The sequence below is a fragment of the Nematolebias whitei genome, chromosome 1 (genome assembly GCF_014905685.2).
Source record: "Nematolebias whitei isolate Nwh7 chromosome 1, NemWhi1, whole genome shotgun sequence".
Taxonomy (NCBI): Eukaryota; Metazoa; Chordata; class Actinopteri; order Cyprinodontiformes; family Rivulidae; genus Nematolebias; species Nematolebias whitei.
The window spans coordinates 57,511,773-57,533,014 of record NC_056498.1 but is presented as its reverse complement, the minus strand read 5'-3'; the positions used below and the strand labels follow the sequence as shown (position 1 = coordinate 57,533,014).

The 21,242-nt window shown below is 39.4% G+C and overlaps 1 protein-coding gene across 1 annotated transcript in view; it reads right to left on the bottom strand.

Annotated features, from left to right (window-relative positions):
* The window catches only part of march8 (membrane-associated ring finger (C3HC4) 8), a 73,382-nt gene that overhangs the window by 24,347 nt on the left and 27,793 nt on the right, over positions 1-21,242 (bottom strand). Inside the window, exon 2 of the mRNA XM_037696559.1 lies at positions 4,703-4,753. Coding sequence (XP_037552487.1) covers positions 4,703-4,753 — 51 coding nt within the window. The remainder of the gene's footprint in view (positions 1-4,702; positions 4,754-21,242) is intronic.

Sequence of the window (21,242 nt, the reverse complement as noted above, 5' to 3'; positions counted from 1 at the left end):
GCTGGTCCTTTACGCCTTCAGCTGGTCCTTTACGCCTTCAGCTGGTCTTCTGCTCCTTTACGCTGTCAGATGTTTATTTTGCCCTTTTATTTTTTTAGCTAGTCTTTTGCTCCTTTAAACTTTTAGCTAGTTTTTTTTCTCAATTTGGCTTTCAGTTAGCTTTTTGTTACCTTTAGCCTCAGTTTCTTAGCTTGCCTTTTTCTACTTTTAGCCAACTTCTTCCTACTGTTGGCTAGCTTCCTGTTGCTTTTAGCTAGTGCTCATTTATTTTAACCACTTAGTTTTAGCTACTTCAGAACATTTTAGCAAAGTCACTTGTCAGTCACTCTGATTTTCCCAGAAAGTGTGATTCCTCCAGTTATTTACTGTGATCCAACACAGAACGACAAATTAACTTGACCCACATTTTGAATCATCTCTGCAGAACGAGCGTTTGAGTCACTGCTGGAAATGTGAAAATCTTTCATCTCATCCTGCCAAAACAGCAGAGCGCGAGGGGGCTTGTAAATATACCGTATATATATGATTTTTATTTATTTTTTAAACATCTTGACAGGAGCTCACTTTCAAAAAAAGACTGCGCGTTACTGAAAATAAATCACACTTTCAAAATAATCCAGCGTTGAGCAGTGTTCTTTTTGACAGCACCCATCAAAAGTTTGTGCTTCTCACTTGTCTGAGTTTCAAATTGAGTCTTCCATTTAATCCAGAGACCCTTCCCTCCTCGAGCTGACTCACTCGCTTTAAACAGACGAGACTTTCAGCTCACTCGTCCGTCCAGAGAACAATTAATACCGATTTAGAACCTGCCCGTCAGTCGAGTTTCCCTTAAGGCAGGAGAAGGAAACAGCAGCTGGCAGAAAAACTGCAGAACATTAATTAAAGCTGTCAAACTTAAGAGCATTCTTAATACTTTATGTCCATCACTTCATTTAACACACACTCGCCAAATGAACAGTGTTCTCCACAGGACATTCAATGACAAAGTGTCAGCTTAATGCAAACCAATGAGATTGTTTGCATTTGTGAATTAAATAAATAAAAACTCCCAGCACTTGTGTGTTTATAGGAGCTGAAAGTTGAGTAGAAAAATGTTACTTCTATCCTCTACCTCTTTTTATTTAAAAAAATTGGCAGAAAACATTCATTATTGCAGATTTATCTCAATACATTTAGATCCACAGTCATTTCTTAAACAAAGTTTAAGCCTCTTTACCGTTACCATATTTTTCGGAACATAAGGAGCATTTAAAATCCTTAAATTTTTACACAAGTCAACAGTGAGCCCTATAATCCAGTGTGCTTTATGTATTAATTCTGGTTGTGCTTACTGACCTCAAACCAATTTTCCATCCATCCATCCATCTATCCTCTTCCGCTGCGTTCATTGATATTGCCCCTTATAATCCAAAAAATACGGCAACTATCGCTACTTTTCCCATGTGATAAAACAAAATATCTGAGCACTATTTTCTTTATCGAACACATCTGAAACATCCAAAAAAGGAAGCCTCTATACCGCTGTTCCACCGTGCAACAAATGCATGACAAAACAGGCAGACGTTCTTGATGCAAAAACCACAACTTTACTCGACAGAGCTTCATGCAGATGGCAACTGTTAACCGTATTAAAAAGGGGCATCTATGCATCTTTTGTACAAGCAACTATTTAGGTAAAAAACTGAACTATGATGTTAAAGTTTGTCGGGAAATCAAGTTGAACAAGTCGACTTACTGGTTAGAGATGCAGCAGCATGAGTTAGCAAATATTTGCTTATAAAAATAGATTTTAACAGTTTGCATAAGATGATGGTTTGAAATTCGGGCCGTGCTTTACAACTTTTACTATCAGAGCTGAATTTCAGCAACAGGAAATTGGACAACAATTATTTGTTGTACTATATTAATGGCAAAAAGTAAGATTTCTACAATCAACTTACTGATTTCATCAAATTCTGAAAAATCAAAATCAGTTGCTTCAGTTAAATAAAAAGACTTAAAACCAAACTCGAGCTTAAGTTTCAATTTTTCTAAATGGACTTTTATGAGCTTCCAAAGGTCACGGCTTTGGAGCCAATACAGGACAACCACCTGAGCACAGTCACAGAAACGTCATCGCAGACTGAAACCATTATCAACTCTGACCATTGTAAACATTTAGATGCACTTTCTGGTTCTGCTTGGATAAGTTCTATAGTGAAGGTGGGACCATAATGTCTCCTTGAAAAGTGCTGATCGACCTCAAAGAGTCTGGAAATCCTTAGTTTAAGTAAAAAAACTGCAAAGCTTTTGTATTTATTCTGCATTACTTTAAGTGTGTTGACTGCAAAACTATTCAGACTATTGCAATAAATGTACATTTTGAAAATAATCTCTTACAGCACATATCTATTTGTTTGTAATTAAAGAGCAAGCATTCCTTGTAGATTATTCGCATATCGCCCCTTCAATGCCAGAGATTTAAACTAAAATCATAATATGCTGTGAAGAGTCACAGCCGCTTTCAAACATCAAATTATGTCACAACTGCAACTTCATGCAATAATTTGAGATTTTGTTTAAAAGTTAACCAGTTGTAAATTTACATCTAATGGTTACTTTAAGAGTTTCATTAACATCTCATCATTGGTTCATGAGATATTTTGCTAACAGACAGATACAAACTAATGCACACAGACGAGCACAAACAGTGTTGCCTCTGGCTTTTGGCAGTGGGTGATAATGACAAACATTAAAACCAGGCGCATAGATCCCTTAAAAACATCAAAATAAATAAAATGTCACCGAGCAGAAAAACTTTGGAATTTCAAAATAAAGGCGTACAATAAATCCATCTTGAACATCCAGTTTATAGTCTGTGTTTATCGTACCCGTTTAATAACGTAGCTACTCAACATTTTTAGACCACTATATCAAAACGCAGCCGTTAACCTGAAAACGATCAGTAAATTTGCCACCTGGGTGCATTAACGGCCATGCTGTTACAGAGCGAGAGGCGCGTGTCTCAGACATTACTGCTGCGGGTCATCCCTGGTGACAAAATAACCCTGAAATCTATTAGTACAATTAAATGCTTTATCTTCTTAAGAGGCTCAGGAGGGTGACGAATGAAACCAAGGCAGGCTGTTGGCTTTAGGAACAATGGAGGAGAAAGAAAAGGGAAGACAGACGGTGGTTGATCAGTGAGGTGACCCTGATCGGGGCAATTCACTGTAAATAAAAGGATGCCAATCAGTTGCTTTCTGTTGTAGGGCATCGTCAGCCAACGAAGGTGAAAGCGATAATGTTTCTGCTTACATCTGTATCTGTGTTCGTTTATCCGTAGCGTCGGCAAAAAAAAAACAAAACAAACAAAAAAAAAACCTCTAACCAATGATCAAATTTTTATGAAAATTTATCAAACAATCTAAAACTGAACTTCTGGAATCAACCCGATTCAAAATGTCAGAGCAAAGCAACGTTGGCGAACAACAAACGACTATAACTCAGCAAATTTTACAAATATTGAGCAAGTATTTGATGAGTTAGAAGTACAGTAGTCCCTCGCTACTTCGCGGTTCGTTTATCGCGGACTCGCTCTATCGCGGTTTTTCAAAATAAGATTGGACATGACAACTGGCTGATTTATGAGTCGCACGATCTGCATGGAATTTTTATTTTAAATGATTTTAAATTATTTGGCACCCCAAAGCTGAAGAAACAGCTTCCTCTTGTACCTTTGTGCAGCCCACACTGCATGATAAACTTCCTGCTGCAACTGATGTTTCTTCCTTCTGATCTTCCTTCAGATGATGAAACAAGTGCCAACTGAGTTTGTTTAGACATAATTTAGTTCACAAATCCGAGATAAAGCTTACCTAAATTTTAACGTTAGAGCTAGAACCTTAGTCCAAACTGAATACACCTATTCTCAAAGTCTTCAGACTACCTATATTATTTACCCTTTTGAAATAATACTATTGGTTATTCATTCATATTTTCCATATTGTCATTATTCAAACTGAAAATAAACGTTACAGAACTGTGTATTTAAATTACTGGATTCTGTCTTTTCTTCGAGAGAGGGGGATTATATTTGTTACAAAGACTCATGTATATGTTTTTAGGTTGAGGCCGGTCAACATTTATTACATAACTTGAAGGGTTAGTGTATACACCTGCTAAAAGGTGTTCAGACCAGCCTTCCCACTACATATTTTATTGGCGGGTAGTTATTCTCAACGTATAGCTCAAGTGCAAGGGATCCGTTTTTTTTTTTTTTTGTTTGACTTTTCTAATTACATCAACCCAGTCTGTTAAAATATCTCTTGCACCTCTGCATGGATATTGATAAAATGTCCCCAAATGAATCGATAGGTGCACATCTAACTGATTACCATGTGGAGTCTACTCATTTTAAGATGGCCACCACAGTTGATCAATCATAGTCAACACAAAAAATGCCTAAACCACAGTGGATTTTATGGATATTGATCTATCTTGGTGTGGTAGTGACCGAGACTCATACTCATGGTCTGAGCGCCAACATATCTTACAGGATCTCACGATACTGCATCTTCATTATAAGATTTGACCAAAACGGCAGTAATACTGCGATATCTCAGGATTATTTTTGTTTGACGTTTTGGTCTGAAAGGCAGCAGGTGATTTGCTTCATGGCAGACTTTTTAAATTAATTTTGTGCGTGTCTTGCTTCACTCACCTTTGATATGTTGCTGGACCTGCTTGCTGAATGACCCAGAGGTTTTTCATTCTGTAAAAAGACATGAAAACAGCCTCAATGAGTAAAAAACAAAAAACAAACAAACAAGACCAACCCGTTCATAATTCGTGGCAATTCATTTCATGTGTGCTCAGAAAAAGTGTCCTCCCCCATTACTGAAAGGGAGAACGTGGATATATAATTTGGTTTTGGACGGATTCATCATGACTGACTCGAGCTGCATTTCTCAGAAGCTCGGGAGTTCTTAGCCCGACTTGTTTGGCATCTTAAGGTGGTAAATCAAGTTCGGCCTGGCACGAGACGAATGAAAGACGAGCTGATTGCACAACGCATTCGTCCAAACTCCAAATCAAATTGTGTCACAATATTTGCATCATTGACCGAGGAGCAAAACAAGCAAAACACTTCCAGAGCTGTCAAGTCTCATAACGAAGCTTTAAAGATCGTCAGTTTTCAACTCGCTGTCCTCGGCTTGCATAAGAGTCGGGGATTAACAGCCACTGGGACGTTGTGCTTCATTAAATATTGGTATTAAAGCCATGCATGCTTCCTTTATGAGTAATCAATCACAGTTACATAATGCAGAGTTCATGCTGGGCCCGATGGGGCGACTGCAGAATCATGAACAAGTTATTAGAAACCAGCACAGTGGGAGCAGGTTTTCAGCTTAACATGAGCGGCTGGCTCCTTTTAACAATTAGGAGAAAAATAAAATATTACTGCCTTCAAAGTAAGGACCACACACAGACTAATCTTGACTCCATAACTCTAACACTACTTATTTTATTGGTTATGACTAATAGTTATAATGTTACTGTCTCTTAGGGATTTAATTCATTTTTTATCGTCTTTTTACACTTCAGCTCTAATTTATACATCAAGTCTCATTGTTTCCCAGCAGTACAAAATAAATACAGGAGTCTAAAACTTTTGCACATTTTTTAGGTTCAAATAGCATCGACAAGTACAGATCAAAGATAATACTACAAATGGTCAAATAAATGAAACAATGCAGCCGTCTTATTGCAGCAAACACTTTGCGTTCGAATATGTCTGACTAGCTAAAGTTCAGGTGGAAATCTGAATGCTGTGAGGACTGGACTCTCAGTGGATGATGAGCCAACAGACTTGTATACAATTATTTTCTGGCCCCATGCATATTTTTGATAAAGGCCGTCTTGACTTTAGTGTGTGGGTCTGTTAGCAGGCAAACTGTTAATACAACGTTCAAAGTGGACTCAAATACTCAAGCTTGTAAAAACAGAAAACAGAGAAGAAAGAGGTCATTTTCAGATATTTTTCCACATGTCTCTGTTCTTAGCCTAAAGGAAGGAGTCATGCTAAATTTTATTCATGAGCTCTACGAAGACAAATCTCAATTTAACTGCCCTCTTTTCACTTATAAACAAAACCTGTTCATATCAAATGTTATTTGATGATGGTGGTAAGATCACCATTTTGATAATTGTGAACACTAAACGGTTGACAAATAAAGATGTTATGCTAAACCTGAGCTATTATTTTTAGAGATGGGCATCATAAAACATGAGGCTACACGTCTTGAGTCTGTTGTCTCAGTGGAAAAATGGAGGAGTGTGTATCTGCATTTAAGGAGAAAAACCTAAAAACTAGGAGCAGATCTCAACTGGCTGCAACTCTGTTCCCATCATGCATTGTAAAGAGCCGTTCCAAAGATCCAAATCATTTGTGAACTTCGCATCTCTAACCGTTTTCTCTCGACCCTACTTGTTGCATTGTGGCACCAATGTGGCATCCCAAATAGGGGTGCACCGACGGTGCACCCTTAATTTTGGGAAATCGGCTGATATTTGCACGAGAAACAGATTTTACAGATTTTTTTTTATATATATATATATATATATTTTTAACAACAATTGTCTGAACATTTATATTACAGATCACTACCTCATGGCCAGTTAAAATAAGTTTGTTTTGTTCTAGGATACTGTTCAAGGGTATGTTTTTCAACAAAATAATATTGGAAAATTTATGGTGCATTGTGACCTTATAACACCTGACCGTGTCGCTTATAAAATAAAATCGGTGATCGGCCAGAAAACTGCAATCGGTGCACCCCGAGTCCCAAACCTTTTTTTTTTTAATGTAGAAGTAGGGCTCTCTGTTTTTTGATTGCAAAATGCAACTAAGAGACCACAAAATGCTAAAAAACTGAATAAAGGAAAATAAATGCAGTCTATTTTGTGTAATTTTACAGCAGCAACAAAGTGACACATATCCACATAAATGTTAATTTGTCGAACTTTACAGAGTAAAGTTCCAACACGGCATATCATCAACCCTATAAACTCTTTATTTGATTGCTTCTGAAACATAATCAGCCTTCATTTATTTCAACTTTCGACTTCTTAAGAGTATCGTTCAGAATCCAACAGGGGACTTGCCCAGACTTGCCTCTGCTGCTCAGCACAGACAGAAAATGGGATGTTTATTGAAAACACTCAGCGCAACAGAGTTTGTGTTTTCTATCCGTGCACAAGCTACTAACGCTCTTCAGAGCTGCAGTGCAACGCAAGAGTCCAGCTGTGGAAAAAATAAAATCATTTCCAGCAACATGCGGAGGCAAACGTCTCTGTTGCCTGGGACGATGCGATCGCTTGTAAACAGCATTAATATTACAACGTGATGCGAGCATGGAAAACTGCACGAGCCTCCTTTAAAAAAGGCACCACAGAGACGGGTCTCGCTGTAATCTGCCTCTGAAGCACTCCTACACTGCAGGACCAAAATATAAACATAAAAAAAATGGTTAAAAGTTTATATAACCTATGACACAAACTGAAAAGTAGAAAAAAATACCATTTTCAACCTTAAAGACTGAAGCAACACCAGTTAAAGCAGCTTCTGCGTCTTATCCGTACATCCTTAAATGAAACTACTTCATTCTATTGTATAGCAAGCTGTAAAACATTTCATCTAAAGTGTTGCAATAAAAAATAGACAAACAGTTTTAGTTTTTATTCCATCTCTCGAGACAAATTGCTGACATCCTGACAAGGAGAGGAAGGGAAAAACAAATGAGGCAGGAGGATTTCTTACAGTGATCAGGTGACTGTTGAAGGAAATAAACGAGTAAAATTAATTGACAGCTGTTTGCGTGCCATTACTCTCTTCCTGCATCATTTTCTTTGTAAATATCTTTTGAGAGACCTCTGCAGGTGGTTGGACTCATCCAGACTTAAGACTTAGACTGAAGTCAAAGGTTTAGCTAATAACCACAGTTCATTGACGTCCAGCTCAACCGCAGCTCTACTTTAAGCCGCTAGAATCGGCCTATCAGGGCGTTTTCCTTACCCAAACTGAACATGATAAACTTCCACAAACTGCAGGATATAAATCCAAGAACCAGGGACTTCTAGTCTAATCAAAAAACTGCGCAAATATCTGCATGGAGGAGAAAATAAAGCTCAGGGACAAACGAAGAGCAGATAAAGTATGGCAAAGCATACTGTAAACACAAATGTGATTTATACAAAGACCAAGAGAGGGACTGAGAAGGGGTAGAGACAGGGCAGCCAATCTGGGACTAGGGTTCACGATATTATCGGCATTGTATTTGTATCGGCCGATATTAGAGTTAAAGTTAAATATTGCACATTCCATCAAAATAACTCACCGATATAAAAAGGTGCCGTTTTTGTACGACAACCCAGTGACAAGAACGCCTGCAGCGCCAGCACAATGTGATGTCATGCACGTCTACCTGATCTGATCACTGCAGAGAGGGAGAAGTCAAAATGTCAGCAGTGTGGAAGTTTTTTTTTTTTTTTTTTTGAGGATGTTGGATTCCAAGGATTTTTGGACTAAATTGAGTCTCGCTACATCATCCCCAGTCAGAGACATTTTCCCGACAGCCTTACCTGAGTTACAAACCATTTCCAACGTCATTGAGAAGCTAAGAGCCGATAGAAATGGGTGAGTTTTATCACAGATATTTGGACGTCGTGTTAGCCCCATTAGCATAATTAGTCTTACAGCACAATGGATAAACTTTGAACTTAAAAGGTTGTCCTTCATGCACAAGAGTGCAGAGGATCCCACGCTGCAGCTAGAAACCTAGAATAAGCCTCCACATGTGAGGCAGCATCGGAGGTGACTAATGCTAATAAATAATATTCAACACTTTTCATTTAATACAAGTTAAAGTGTTATGCATATGGCTGTTACTGAATATATGTCACCAGTTCTTACAGCCGTTACACAATATTTGTAGCAAATAAGTCTAAGTAAGAGGGCTATGTTCTGACAAAGTATATAAAAAATATCCGTATTGGTTATCGGCCAAATAAGTTTTAACATATCGGCATATCAGATATCAGCCAAAAGTCCAATATCACGCAGAAAGTCTTGGCTCGACTCCCAGCCATTCACACATGTCATGTCTCTGAGCAAGACACTTAATCCCTAATTGTTCCCTGGGTGCTGAATAACTGCCCACTGGTGTATCCCAGGTGTGATGGGTTAAATGCAGAGACTCAATTTCGTCATTGTATGTTCGACAGCATACAGCACTTGTACTTAAACATGGTCACTATTCACTAGTGAAATAATATTTCGAACAAGAAACATTTGAAGGCTGCCAATGGAGCCAATGCCAATTAATGAGACAAACAGAAAATTACGCCTCAAACAGTTGCTGTGCAAAAACTACAAGTCTTATATTAAAAGATTCTTGAGCTGTGAGCAGCAGAAGACAGATGGTCATACATGCAAATTTTTATGTTTCTACACAGTTTTATACTGGAGATAAAACAAGTAAATTAAAATCTTCACTTCAAGTTTTAAGAGAATATTTCTAGCTAAAGTATATCTGAAGTCTGTGGAAGCCCGGCTGTGGGCTCTCTGTATTCTGGGGAATGTAAGAGAAAAATCATGCATCAGATTGAGACTCACTGCACGAACGATGACAACAATCTCTGTCGTGATGAATTATTCGTATGTGCATTGAATCCCTTCGCACATGGATGTTTTTATATATAAAGCACAGCTGTAAAGCAAGTTTTCATAATAAAACTTTATGAAAATGACCTCCAGACAATGTCAGCTGCTTCTTTCAGTTTTACAACCTTTGGAGTTCAAATATAAAACCAATCATATGACAGGTTGTGATTCTGCAGGCAAACAGAAACTGGTTGAAACTGTGTGAGAAAGTGTTTAAAAAAAAAAAAAAATAAAATAAAAAAAAAAAAGATTCCCTGAAATAAATATCCTGAGCATGCAGCGATCCTTTTAACTTTGATTTTCATTTAACAACAAAAAAATAAAAATTAGGTCACCTCTCTATTTATATATTATGTAGAGAAGTCAACAGCATAATTGTTTACAGTGATGAATCGCCTCGATCCCTCCATCTGCAAAACTTCGACTCAAAAAGAAAATCAACTAAATCAAATAAAACGAATACCGGCAAAGTCGATCGTGCCACTACAAATGCGTCGCTCGCCTGGGAGTTTCAGCTGGCACGAACAAACGCACAAACACAGAGGCATTGGAGCAAACGCAACATTTTTCATCTCCCTGATCACAAGTGACACGGGCTCGTAACATCCACAACAAAGAGGACGCGTCGGGAGAGGAAGTCGGCCGTTTTTGAGGCTTCCTGTTCCAGTCAGTGTCCAGCGGTCACTTAAAGAGGAAATGCGGTCCGACTACGAGTGGGCAGCTGAGAAATAGAAAGTATGTGCAGTAACAACATCCAGAGGTTGGCTGGCCACAGACTTATAAAATATACACACAAAATAATGTCACAGCTTTGTATGAACTGAAGAAAATGAGTTTCATGTACAGGTTGTACATCCATCCACCTCTAGTTGGCATTTCTTATTTAAGATTACCATATTTTTCTGACTATAAAGCGCATTAAACAAAACAAAACAGTCAGATAAGTCAAACTTTATTCAACTCATTCACAATAACCACATAAATTGATTTGAGGTCAATAAGCATAACCAGAATTAATACATAAGGCACAGCTGATTATAAGGCTCATTGTTAATTTTCGAGAAAATTAAAAGGATTTTAACTGCGCTTTATAGTCAGAAAAATTATATATTGTTTTTTTTTTATATATAGAGATGAATTAAACAGAATAAAGTGAAAGCTAACATCATGTGTGTGTGTGTGTGTGTGAATTAGACAACCAGATCATACAGAGTTAAAGCTGAACTTCAGGGGAGGATAGAAACAACTGAGGTCTGTTTCTGCACAAATCTACAGCTTTTGTCTGTGTGAATAAAAAAAAATATCTCGGCATGTTCACCAGCAGGATGTAAGCTGGTGGTTTTCTCATCACCACCACCACCTCCTCCCTCCATCTCCTCCACCTCTCTCATCTCAGGCATAATTGCATCAGTGTGTCCAAACAGGATATGGTAAACCGAGACAGTGACCGTCATGTTGGGGACCATGCAGATCTATTCCAGCAGGGCCGAGTGGAGTTTTTACAAATGTAATATCAAAGTCTAATTATGCCGTAATGAGAGCTAGAATACAGAAATGAAATGAATCTTTAGGGAATGCGTGATATAAGCAAAGTGAAACATAAAGAGGGGGTCTGTTCCACAAAGGGAAGAGCCAACGATCGGTTGAAATTATTTTAGCAACTATGCAATAAAGCTGTATTTCCTCATTAGCAGCACTTTGCGCTACTTGTTCGTATGACAAAGGAAATTATTTATGACTGGTGTGAAAAAGTCAAGCTACAGATAATTAGTTCAGCACAGTGCTTTCTAATTAGCGGCATTATTGTCAATAAATTCCCAAGTGATAAAATCGTTCACTCGGAGGCAGGCAGAAACAAAGAGGCCTTAACGAGAAGCAAAAGGTCAAATCAATGAAAACAACATTGAAGACTGTGACGAAAGAAAAGCAATTCTGTTTAAAAATACAGTTATCTAACTGTTATTAGGTTAAAAGCTACATTTCAAAAGTGCCTAATTCTGTCTTCATTAGGCCTGTCGCAATAACAATAAATCAATTAATCACACGATAAATGAAAATTATCAATCTCATTTTCATTTATCTGCTTTATCGTTTCTTCCCGTCTCTCCCTTTCTACTGAAGACACTGGATGACAAAAAGATCAACTCCGTGCTCTTCAACGACCCCTCCCTTTCTCTTTAAAATCCATTTTAACTCTCAAAAATCGCGTTTTTGGATCGTTAAAAGCAGCTAAGCTGAGAAGCGAAGCTAACAGGCTGACCTCAGGGGAAAAAAAACTTCCGTCTTGTCGAAGCTCTAAAATTCACAGTTGAAACCCGCGCCTTTGTGTAAAAAGTTTTTCTCTGCAAAAAGAAACTGAGAACTTGTTCACTGATTTTATTTTATTTTTTTAAACCGTGTGAAAAATGCTATGCTAAAGAGCTCAAACCACACAGAGCATTTGCCATTTAAGAACTGAAGAGAGACAGCCCATGTCACGTCAAGGAGCCTCCCTCCCGTTTTTCTTAGAGACATGCTGCTTGCTCCCTCACCATCCATCCTTTGGTTCAAACAGTCTTATACTGCCATCCGGTAGTCAAAAAAGGTATCACAAGCAACACAAATTAAACACTTTCTTAAATTTGATATAATTTGAATAGTTAATGATTGTCAAATTTCAAACAATATTATTATTATTTATCGCAATAATTTGAGGCAATCGCCCAACAAAATTTGTTATCATGACAGGCCTAGTCTTCATCACATCAATCATGGCTATAAACAGTATTTGGATGAACAAGCAAATTTTTGGTGACTGACTTATAAAATGGATGCAACACATAGTATATTGGCATGGCTACCTAAGCTGGCCTAAAATGACTTGAAATTCAATTCCACTTTCTAATAAGGTTGACATTATTTGCAGTTATTAATGCTTTATAAAGGTTTGCATTTGGGAGCAGGTGGTGGGAGTTAAGGGCCTTGCTCAAGGGCCCAGAGTGGGGCAAATGAGGGAAGCAGGTGTGGGTGTTTCACCTTTTCCACCCACATTTTGATGTTGTCGATCTGGGGAGTCAAACCAACGACCTTCCGATCACAGGCCCATCTTCTCCAACCTCTGCGCCACCACCCCGTATATAACCGTTTTATAAAATGCTTTATAAAAGCCTGTTTAGAATGAAATAAATCAATAAGGGGGCTTTATTTTGAAGGGGGTACCTGAAATTCAGGTGTATCAATCTCTTGTGATCAGTTATGGAAAATAAAAAGTGGATGACCATTAGACCCATGTGGAAGAGCAAAAATATTTGTACCCAAACAGACACCAGACTCTCTCAGTTGCACCAGAAACTCCATCTGCATCATCCCTGTCCAGCCTCGTCTCTCGTCTCCTCTTCTCCCCTCCATCTCCCTTGTAGAACAGCTCTAAGCTCTGCCCTGACATGTGACTTCCCTAATCCACCCCCTCCCTCCAAACAGCTGCAGATTTGACACAAAGCTCTGTGATTTGGTTCATCAGTCGATGATGTGACACGCTAAGCTGTGTATCGAGAGAAACATGAGCTAGTTCTGGTTGTTCTGCCAATGAGGTCTTGGGCATTTCTGAACTTTCACTTTACAGTTGGAGCAGCAGAGGTCGTGCCTCCTTTTTGCACAAGCACCAACACGGATAAGGAGTTTAACAGTTCTTGTGGACAGAATCAGCACATTTTTCTTTTTATGTAATCTGACAAATGCTGTGACAACATGCAGACTGATAACGATGATATCAGAAAGTTCTACATCCAACCTGCAACCTTCCCCTCTCATCTAGAACAAAAGGCAGATCCACAGGGGAAACTGGGTCAACCTTTCAGACCGAGGAGGTGGCAGATGCTACACTGGACTGTAAAAAAAAAAAAATCCAACATCCCAAAAGGTAGAACAGAATACACAAATAAAAGATGAGCAAAATGATTTCAGAGTACACAGACATAAATCCAAAACTCCCAGCAGGGAAAAACGTACTTCATTCTGTCAGAACACACCAAAAAATATGAACCATGTATTCCTGCCAACTCTTTCATCTCTTGGCTGCTGTCGCAGAAGCACGCCGCCATCACCACCGAGACAAAAGGCCTCACCATAACAACCAGTGACGGGAAACAACAATGAGCCCCCTCCTCTCGTTTTGTCATCATATTCTTCACCACTTCTTTACACGCACATTAATCTGGTTTCACAGCATAGATCACACCAACAGCAGCAAAAGAAACAAGGACGAGTACCTGGATTTTCATTTTCCAACAGGAATTCATGGTTGCTTCCTGGAGCCACCTCACTCACCCTTGTCACACACACACACACACACACACACCCTCAGACAAAGGTAGCTCAGGAAGGTTACATTCCCCCACGTCTGTAAATCCTTGAGGCGAGTCCAGATTGACAGAGAATCCCAGAGAAAAATAAAAAAGAAGCCAAGCCTCAGAGAATACGGAAGTGGAACTCCAGCAACAATGTCAGCTGTCAGTGTGGCGACAGCAGGATGGACAGGACAGAGGAGAGACGGAGACAGATGAGAAGACGGGGACAGAGAAGTGGCTGCTCTACATTCTTCTTTTCAAACAAATACTGAGGAAGAGCCTCTGCTGCCGCTTGTCCAGGCTTGTCTCCCTTCTCAGTCAGAGAAACACACACACGCACACACATGCGCACACACACGCACACACGAGTCAGTCTGCTGCTGTAATCTCATTGGCTGAGCTCTTTGTCCAGCTGATCTTGACAAGGAGTGGAGGAGGGGCAAACTGCTGTTGAATCATTCAAGAAGAAGAGGTGTCCTTTAAATAGACCGTCTGCTCTGCACACTGAGCTGACTCCCCCACCACATCACCACCACACACACACACACCATCAGCGCCCTCCCTCTACCCCCCCCCCCATTTAAAGACAAAGAGTCAGCCTCTGTAGTGCTTACAAATCACTATCAGCATCCACCAATCAGAGAGGCTGTTACTCCCACCTCCGCCAATCTCCTGTGAGCAGGGAGAGGTGCAAAGTGTAGCCCAGATGACAAAAAGTAATTCATCACACACACACACACCTGGAGTTAAGGATGCACAGCTCTACAACACATCAAGCAAAGTCCACTAATAAACACAAAGTCCTGTTTTGTAGACGCTTGGAATAACGATGTCAGCATGTTTCAGGAAGTAAAGCCAATAAAAAGTGAAACACCAAAGTGGATAAAAACATATAGAGGACTTCTAAAAAAAAGTTAAAGCTGGTCCTCTGGACATTCAAAAAGACAAAACACACACAAAAAAAAAATTGTGGAAACTGTTCGTCTTTCATCCGAAACACTTCCAGATGAAAGACGAAACGTTTCCACAATTTTTTTTGTTTCGTTTTTTTGAATGTCCAGAGGACCAGATTTAACTTTTAGATTTTTTTCTACCTGGATTATTGAGCATGCATCAGGATATATAGAAGACTGATTGTGTTAATTTTAATCATGTAAAAACAGGTTTAAATTTATTTATTTTACTAACCGGTCATTTTTTTTGTGAGAACGCTCATTTTAAAACAGTATGGTTCATTAGAATACACTTTGGGACAATATAGATGACTGTGCTGAATTTACATTTTTTTCATTTACCAACCTTGGATTGAGTTTTCGTTGGAAGATTTAAAATTGATTCATGAGAAAAGTAGGGAAGAAGATTAGAGCTATGGTATGATAATTTCTTTTTTCAGAATTTCTTTGTGCCAAGACGTTTCGCCCTCCATCCAGAAGGTTTCATCAGTCTTAGGAAACCGCTGGATTATTGAGCATGGACTTTGGTGTTTTGAACCAGTTTGACATGATTGTCGACGACGGAGAGGGTGGGCACTGGAGGAGAGGGCGTGTGACCATCTTAGCACCAACATAACTGGTTGTTTCCACTGTGGAGTAGGCTGTTGGGGGAATATCAGTTTTGTTTGGCGTTTCCTCAGACTCATCAAGCCTTCTGGAGTGAGGGTGAAACGTCTCGGCACAAAAAAAAAAAAAAGAAACTGTCCAGATGACCTGACAGAACATTGTTGGCATTTCATTAAAACTTAATGATTAAACATTTCCATTATTTATATTTTTCTGCTTTTATTTTTATTTTTTTTACCCTGCCAATATTAAAGGGCAGCCTTTACATCCGGCTTGGGGTGTGTGTGTGTGTGTGTGTGTGTGTGTGTGTGTGTGTGTGTTTGTAGTGTTAGCAAAATATCATGAACCAGTGGTCAGATTTGAATGAAACTCTTAAAGTAATCAGTGAATATATACAAAACTGATTAACGTTTAAAGTAAATCCAGTGGTGGGCATTGTTCCACTAATCCGCTAACAGCTAATAGTGTAACAAATTTTTCATTTAGTGGATTAGCGTTTTCGCCAACTTTGGAAACTGTTAGTGGAATTAGCTTCCACTAAATTATGTTTCACCAACTTTAAATCAGCTATCAAAATTGGTTAGCTTGTTCCTGCGTATTGTGGGTGTGTCTCGAAGAGTCCGGTAGGGAAGCTATTGGCTTACTACGTGTACACGTGACAGAACGTGATTGGTCGACACAGCTTCAGCTGGAAGGAGATGAAGACGTGTGACACAAACCGTGACAGTCGTCTTAAGAGGTTACAAGTTTAGTGTTGGCTTCCGCAAATAAAAAAATAAAAAAATCTGTTAGAGGTTTAGCATTAGCAAAGCTAACTTTTTGGTTAGCTGTGCTCACCAGAGTAAATTCTGTTCCAGATGGGTGCCACAGCCACCTGACCTTAGAAAATAAAAAAATATGGGCTACAACAATTTCAAGGATACTGAGCTACAAATTGGTGTAGTAATAGCCGAGAGTCATCCTCAACACATTATCTGCGTGCTAATCCATCTTGCAAGATTGAACAAGCCTGCAGATAATCTCATACATTTTTATTATTCAACAGTTTCCTGTTGCTCCATTGCTTGATATTTGATTATTTTTCATTTTTAACAACACTCTGAAATGCTGATCTAAATTTGTCAGCTGTATCAACTTGTGTTGTCATGTAGTGCTCGTCAGTGGTGTAGTCTACATTTTTGTAGTGGGTATACTGTGCTTAGAAACCAAAGTACACTGGTTAGTACAATGCAAGTCAATTTCTTTTGATTTTTAAGCATATTGAACATTTCCAAATTTCTCTGATGTTTATATTTGAATAAATGAACAAACTTTGTACAACAGTTGGCTTTGTATTAAAGACATGTTATAGAATTTATAAAACAGTATCAAAGCAAAACATGTTAATGTATTAAGTAGTAAGTACAGAATTATACAATAATTTGCTGGATAAGCAAATGTAATAAACAAGCGCTGGATACAGATTGTTACGGAAGCATATAACTGCCGTTTAATGTATCAATAACACATGCCTAATGATATGTCATGTATCATTGGGCACTTTTAAGTGGTTATACTGAAATTCTTGAGCTTTTCTAGTAGGTATACTCCGTATACCCACGTATCGTGTAGACTACATCACTAGTGCTTGTGTTCAGTGCTCTTGTTTAGTATCACTTAAGTACCTCTATAGCAGATTTAGTTGGGTTTTATCAATATGAACAAAGTACAATTTTCACATAATTGAAACAAACAGACTTGTCATCTCTGCCTTCACGATGAAGATGGCTCCGGCTCTCTCGATCAGATAACGAGCTGAAGAGCACTTTACTTTCACCGAGTCAAACTGCTTAGACGGCTTTGGTCTCCAAATACAGTCTTACAGCTGATCCACTGGCAGGGCCACACCAAATCCTTTATTCTGAGACATCCAACCGTCAGCAGCCAAAAATACATTCACTCAGGTGCTTAGACATCACCTGATCATTTTATCACGTGTTTGCTTAACCATATAGTACACAGTGGGGAAAAAAAAAAAAAAAAAAACCTGCCATAAATTAATTTAAAAGAAAAGCAATCAGTACGCCAATGTTTGCATTTTTCAAGAGGAGTGTTTTTCCCGACTGGAATGGATAAGATATTCAAGTAGGTAGGAGTTACACTGTAGAAGAAGAAGAGTCAAGTTTTATTTATCTAACAACTCCATAATCTTATCCACCATCAGGTGCAATGGTGGAGACAGGGGGTGGCCACTGGTGGCCTTGGTCACCAAAGATTAATGTTCAGCCACTCCACTGGCCACCCCATTTAGAGAAGACTATAATTTTAAGCAATATTATCTCAAAAGTACAATTTCCTTAGATGGGGTGGTTGGTTTAGATATACCAGTACATACTAAAAAATATAAATGCAACATTTGTTTTCGCTCCCATTTTTCATGACCTGAACTCAAAGATACAAGACTTTTGTCTATGTACACAAAAGGCTTTTTCCCCTCTCAAATAAGGCAACACATCTTGCATCTTACAGGCTTACATCGGGGAAACTAAACAGCCACTGGCCACAAGGATGGCCCAGCACAAAAGAGCATCATCAGGCCAGGACTCTGCGGTCTACACTAATCTCCAGGCCAGCGGTCAATTGTTCAGGGATGAAGATGTTCACATCCTGGATAGAGAGGAACGATGGTTTGAGAGAGGAGTAAAGGAGGCCATCTTAGTGAAAAGAAATCGTCCATCATTAAACAGGGGTGGAGGCCAGCGTGTTCAACTGTCCACCTCTTACAATGCCGTTATTGCTAGTATCACTCAGCCCTCTGTGAATAGCAAACAGCCATCAGGGTGCTAACGATCCATCATTAGGCTGATGGTCCTCCTTGATGATGTGAGCAGCTGGTTTTGGTTGTCAGCAGCAAACTGGTTGATCCACTACGAGAATGTGCCATTTAAGAGACTGAGCTGAATACAGCACCTCAGACTGAAGAAGTCTTTCGGATGAAAGATGAAACGTTTCGACTTTTTTTGTTGTCGTTTTGCTTTGTTTTACTTTTTTGAATGTCCAGAGGACCAGACTTAACTTTTTTAGATTTTTCTACCTGGATTATTGAGCATGCATCAGGATACCTCTCAAACAATGTTCAAAGTTGTGTAAATCGGTGTTAGTGAGCACTTTGCTGAGATAATTTATCCGCCTCACAGGTGTGCCATATCAAGATGCTGATTAGACAGCATGATTATTGCACAGGTGTGCCTTAGGCTGACCACAATAAAAGGCCACTCTAAAATGTGCAGTTTTATCACAGCACAAAGCCACAGATATCGCAAGTTTTGAGGGAGTGTGCAATTGGTATGCTGACTACAGGAATGCCCACCAGAGTTGTTGCCCATAAATTGAATGTTCATTTCTCTACCATTAGCCATCTCCAAAGGATTTTCAGAGAATTTGGCAGTACATTCTACTGGCCTCATAACTCAGACCACGTGTAACCAAAACAGCCCAGAACCTCCACATACAGCATCTTCACCTCCAAGATCATCTGAGACCAGTCTCCCAGACAGCTGCTGCAACAATCAGTTTATCAGTTTGCATAACTAAAGAATTTCTGCACAAACTGTCAGAAACTCTCTCAGGGAAGATCATCTGCATTCTTGTCATCCTCATCGGGGAATCTACCTGACTGCAGTTTGTCATCATAACTGACTTGAGTGGGAAAATGTTAACATTTTATGGCATATGGCACATTGGAGGTGTATTCTTTTCATGGATGAATCCCAGTTTTCACCGTACACGGCAGATGGCAGACTGAATGTATGGTGTCGTGTAGGTGAGCAGTTAGCTGATGGAAACGTTGTTAATCGATTGAGTGGCCCATGCTGGTGGTGGGGTTATGGTATGGGCAAGTGTATGTTATGGACAACAGGTACATTTTATTGATGGCATTTTGAATACAATGAGATATGACATGATCCTGAGGCCCAATGTTGTGCCGTTCATCCACCACCATCATCTTATGTTGCAGCATCTAGCATGGCTCCATTTTGGAAGGAGCTGCACACAATTCCTGGAAACTGAAAACTTCCCAGTTCTTGCATGGCCAGCATACTCACCGAACATTGGGCATGTTTGGAATACTCTGGATCAGCGTATAATACACAGCATGTTCCAGTTCCTGACAATGCTTGTGAAAATTCTCAGTCATACAGTACATGGTAAACCCCCCCCCCCCCACAAAAAAAAAAAACAACAACTGGACTTCTGTAGCTGAAGACGTTTTGCTTTGCATCCGAGGAGCTTTCTCAATTCAAACAACAGAGTGTGGGGTTCGAGTTATAAAGCTGAGGCGTTCTGTAAGCTAGTTTCACATGCAGATTGACCCATTACTCCTCATAATAGGGCAGGGCTATTTAAATTGCTCAGGGGGCCACAGTTACTGAAAGCCAAGAGCTCAGCTGGATATCCATCAGTTACTGCCATTAAACAAGTTTATTTTAAGGTTTAAAATCTAGTTTTATTTAAAAATGAACCCATGGTAGGCCAAACTGAGTTCAACCGTGGGCCTGATTTGGCCCCCAGACCGCCAGTTGAATAGCCCTGCAATTGGGGTTTGTTAGTCTTTGTTAATCTGACCCACAGACGGGCCACTCTGGTCACATGAATTCTTGTCAGTAGTTGCAGCAACTTCTCACAGCCATTGAAGAGCAAACCAACATTCCACAGACAACAACCTGATCAACTCTATGGGAAGACGTGTCAAAGTGCATTTATTAAGTAAAAGTTCAACTAAGACACACCTTTGCTATAATTTCAAGCAAACAAATAATTGTAAGTGATAATCTTGTTAATTTCTAGTTAAAGTCCTCCTGTGTATGCTCCCACGGCCACCATTTGGCAGTCAATTTTTGGCACAACACCGGCGCACAATTCCAGGTTGTCAGCGGTGACGCATAATAGATGCGGCGTATGCGACGAAGCGACGCATTTATGAATTTTTCCACTTTATTAGTCAGATATGGGCTGATGCGACTTATAGGGCAGTGCGACGGGTATGGCGGAAATTACGTACTTGTACTTTGTCAATATTTGCTGCAAAACAACAAAAAACATCTTTCCTGTTTTTTAGGTTTATTTCAGACTGATGCTTGTTTTCACTTATTCAACGAAAGTAACTTGTGTTAAGACAAACAACATTGATGAAATATCTATATTTTATGTGGTAAATAGTTGACACTGCAGATACTATACCATACCATTATTAGAGCACTTAAAACAGCGACAAGGCCAAACAAAGTGCTGTACAGACAGAACAACAGGTAACACACAAAGCAAAATACAAAATTAAGTAAATCAGAAATAGACATAAAAACGATGCAGATAATGACGACTTACCAGTGTGGAGCATACAGGTTCAAAACAGATCATCTGGTGTTGAAAGCTACCGAATAGTAGTAGGTTTTTAAACGGGACTTTAAGACAGAAAGGGAGGGGGCCTATCTGACAAGCAGAGGTAACTCGTTCCAAAGTCTTGGTCCTGCTACAGAGAAGGCCCCGTCACCTCTGCACTTAAAGACGAGTTCCTGGAACTGCGAGGAGCAACTGGTCCACTGACTTCAGGGAGCATGGTGGGACATACGGTTGTAGCAGATCAGAGAGATTGGGGGGGGGGGGGGGGGGGGGGTT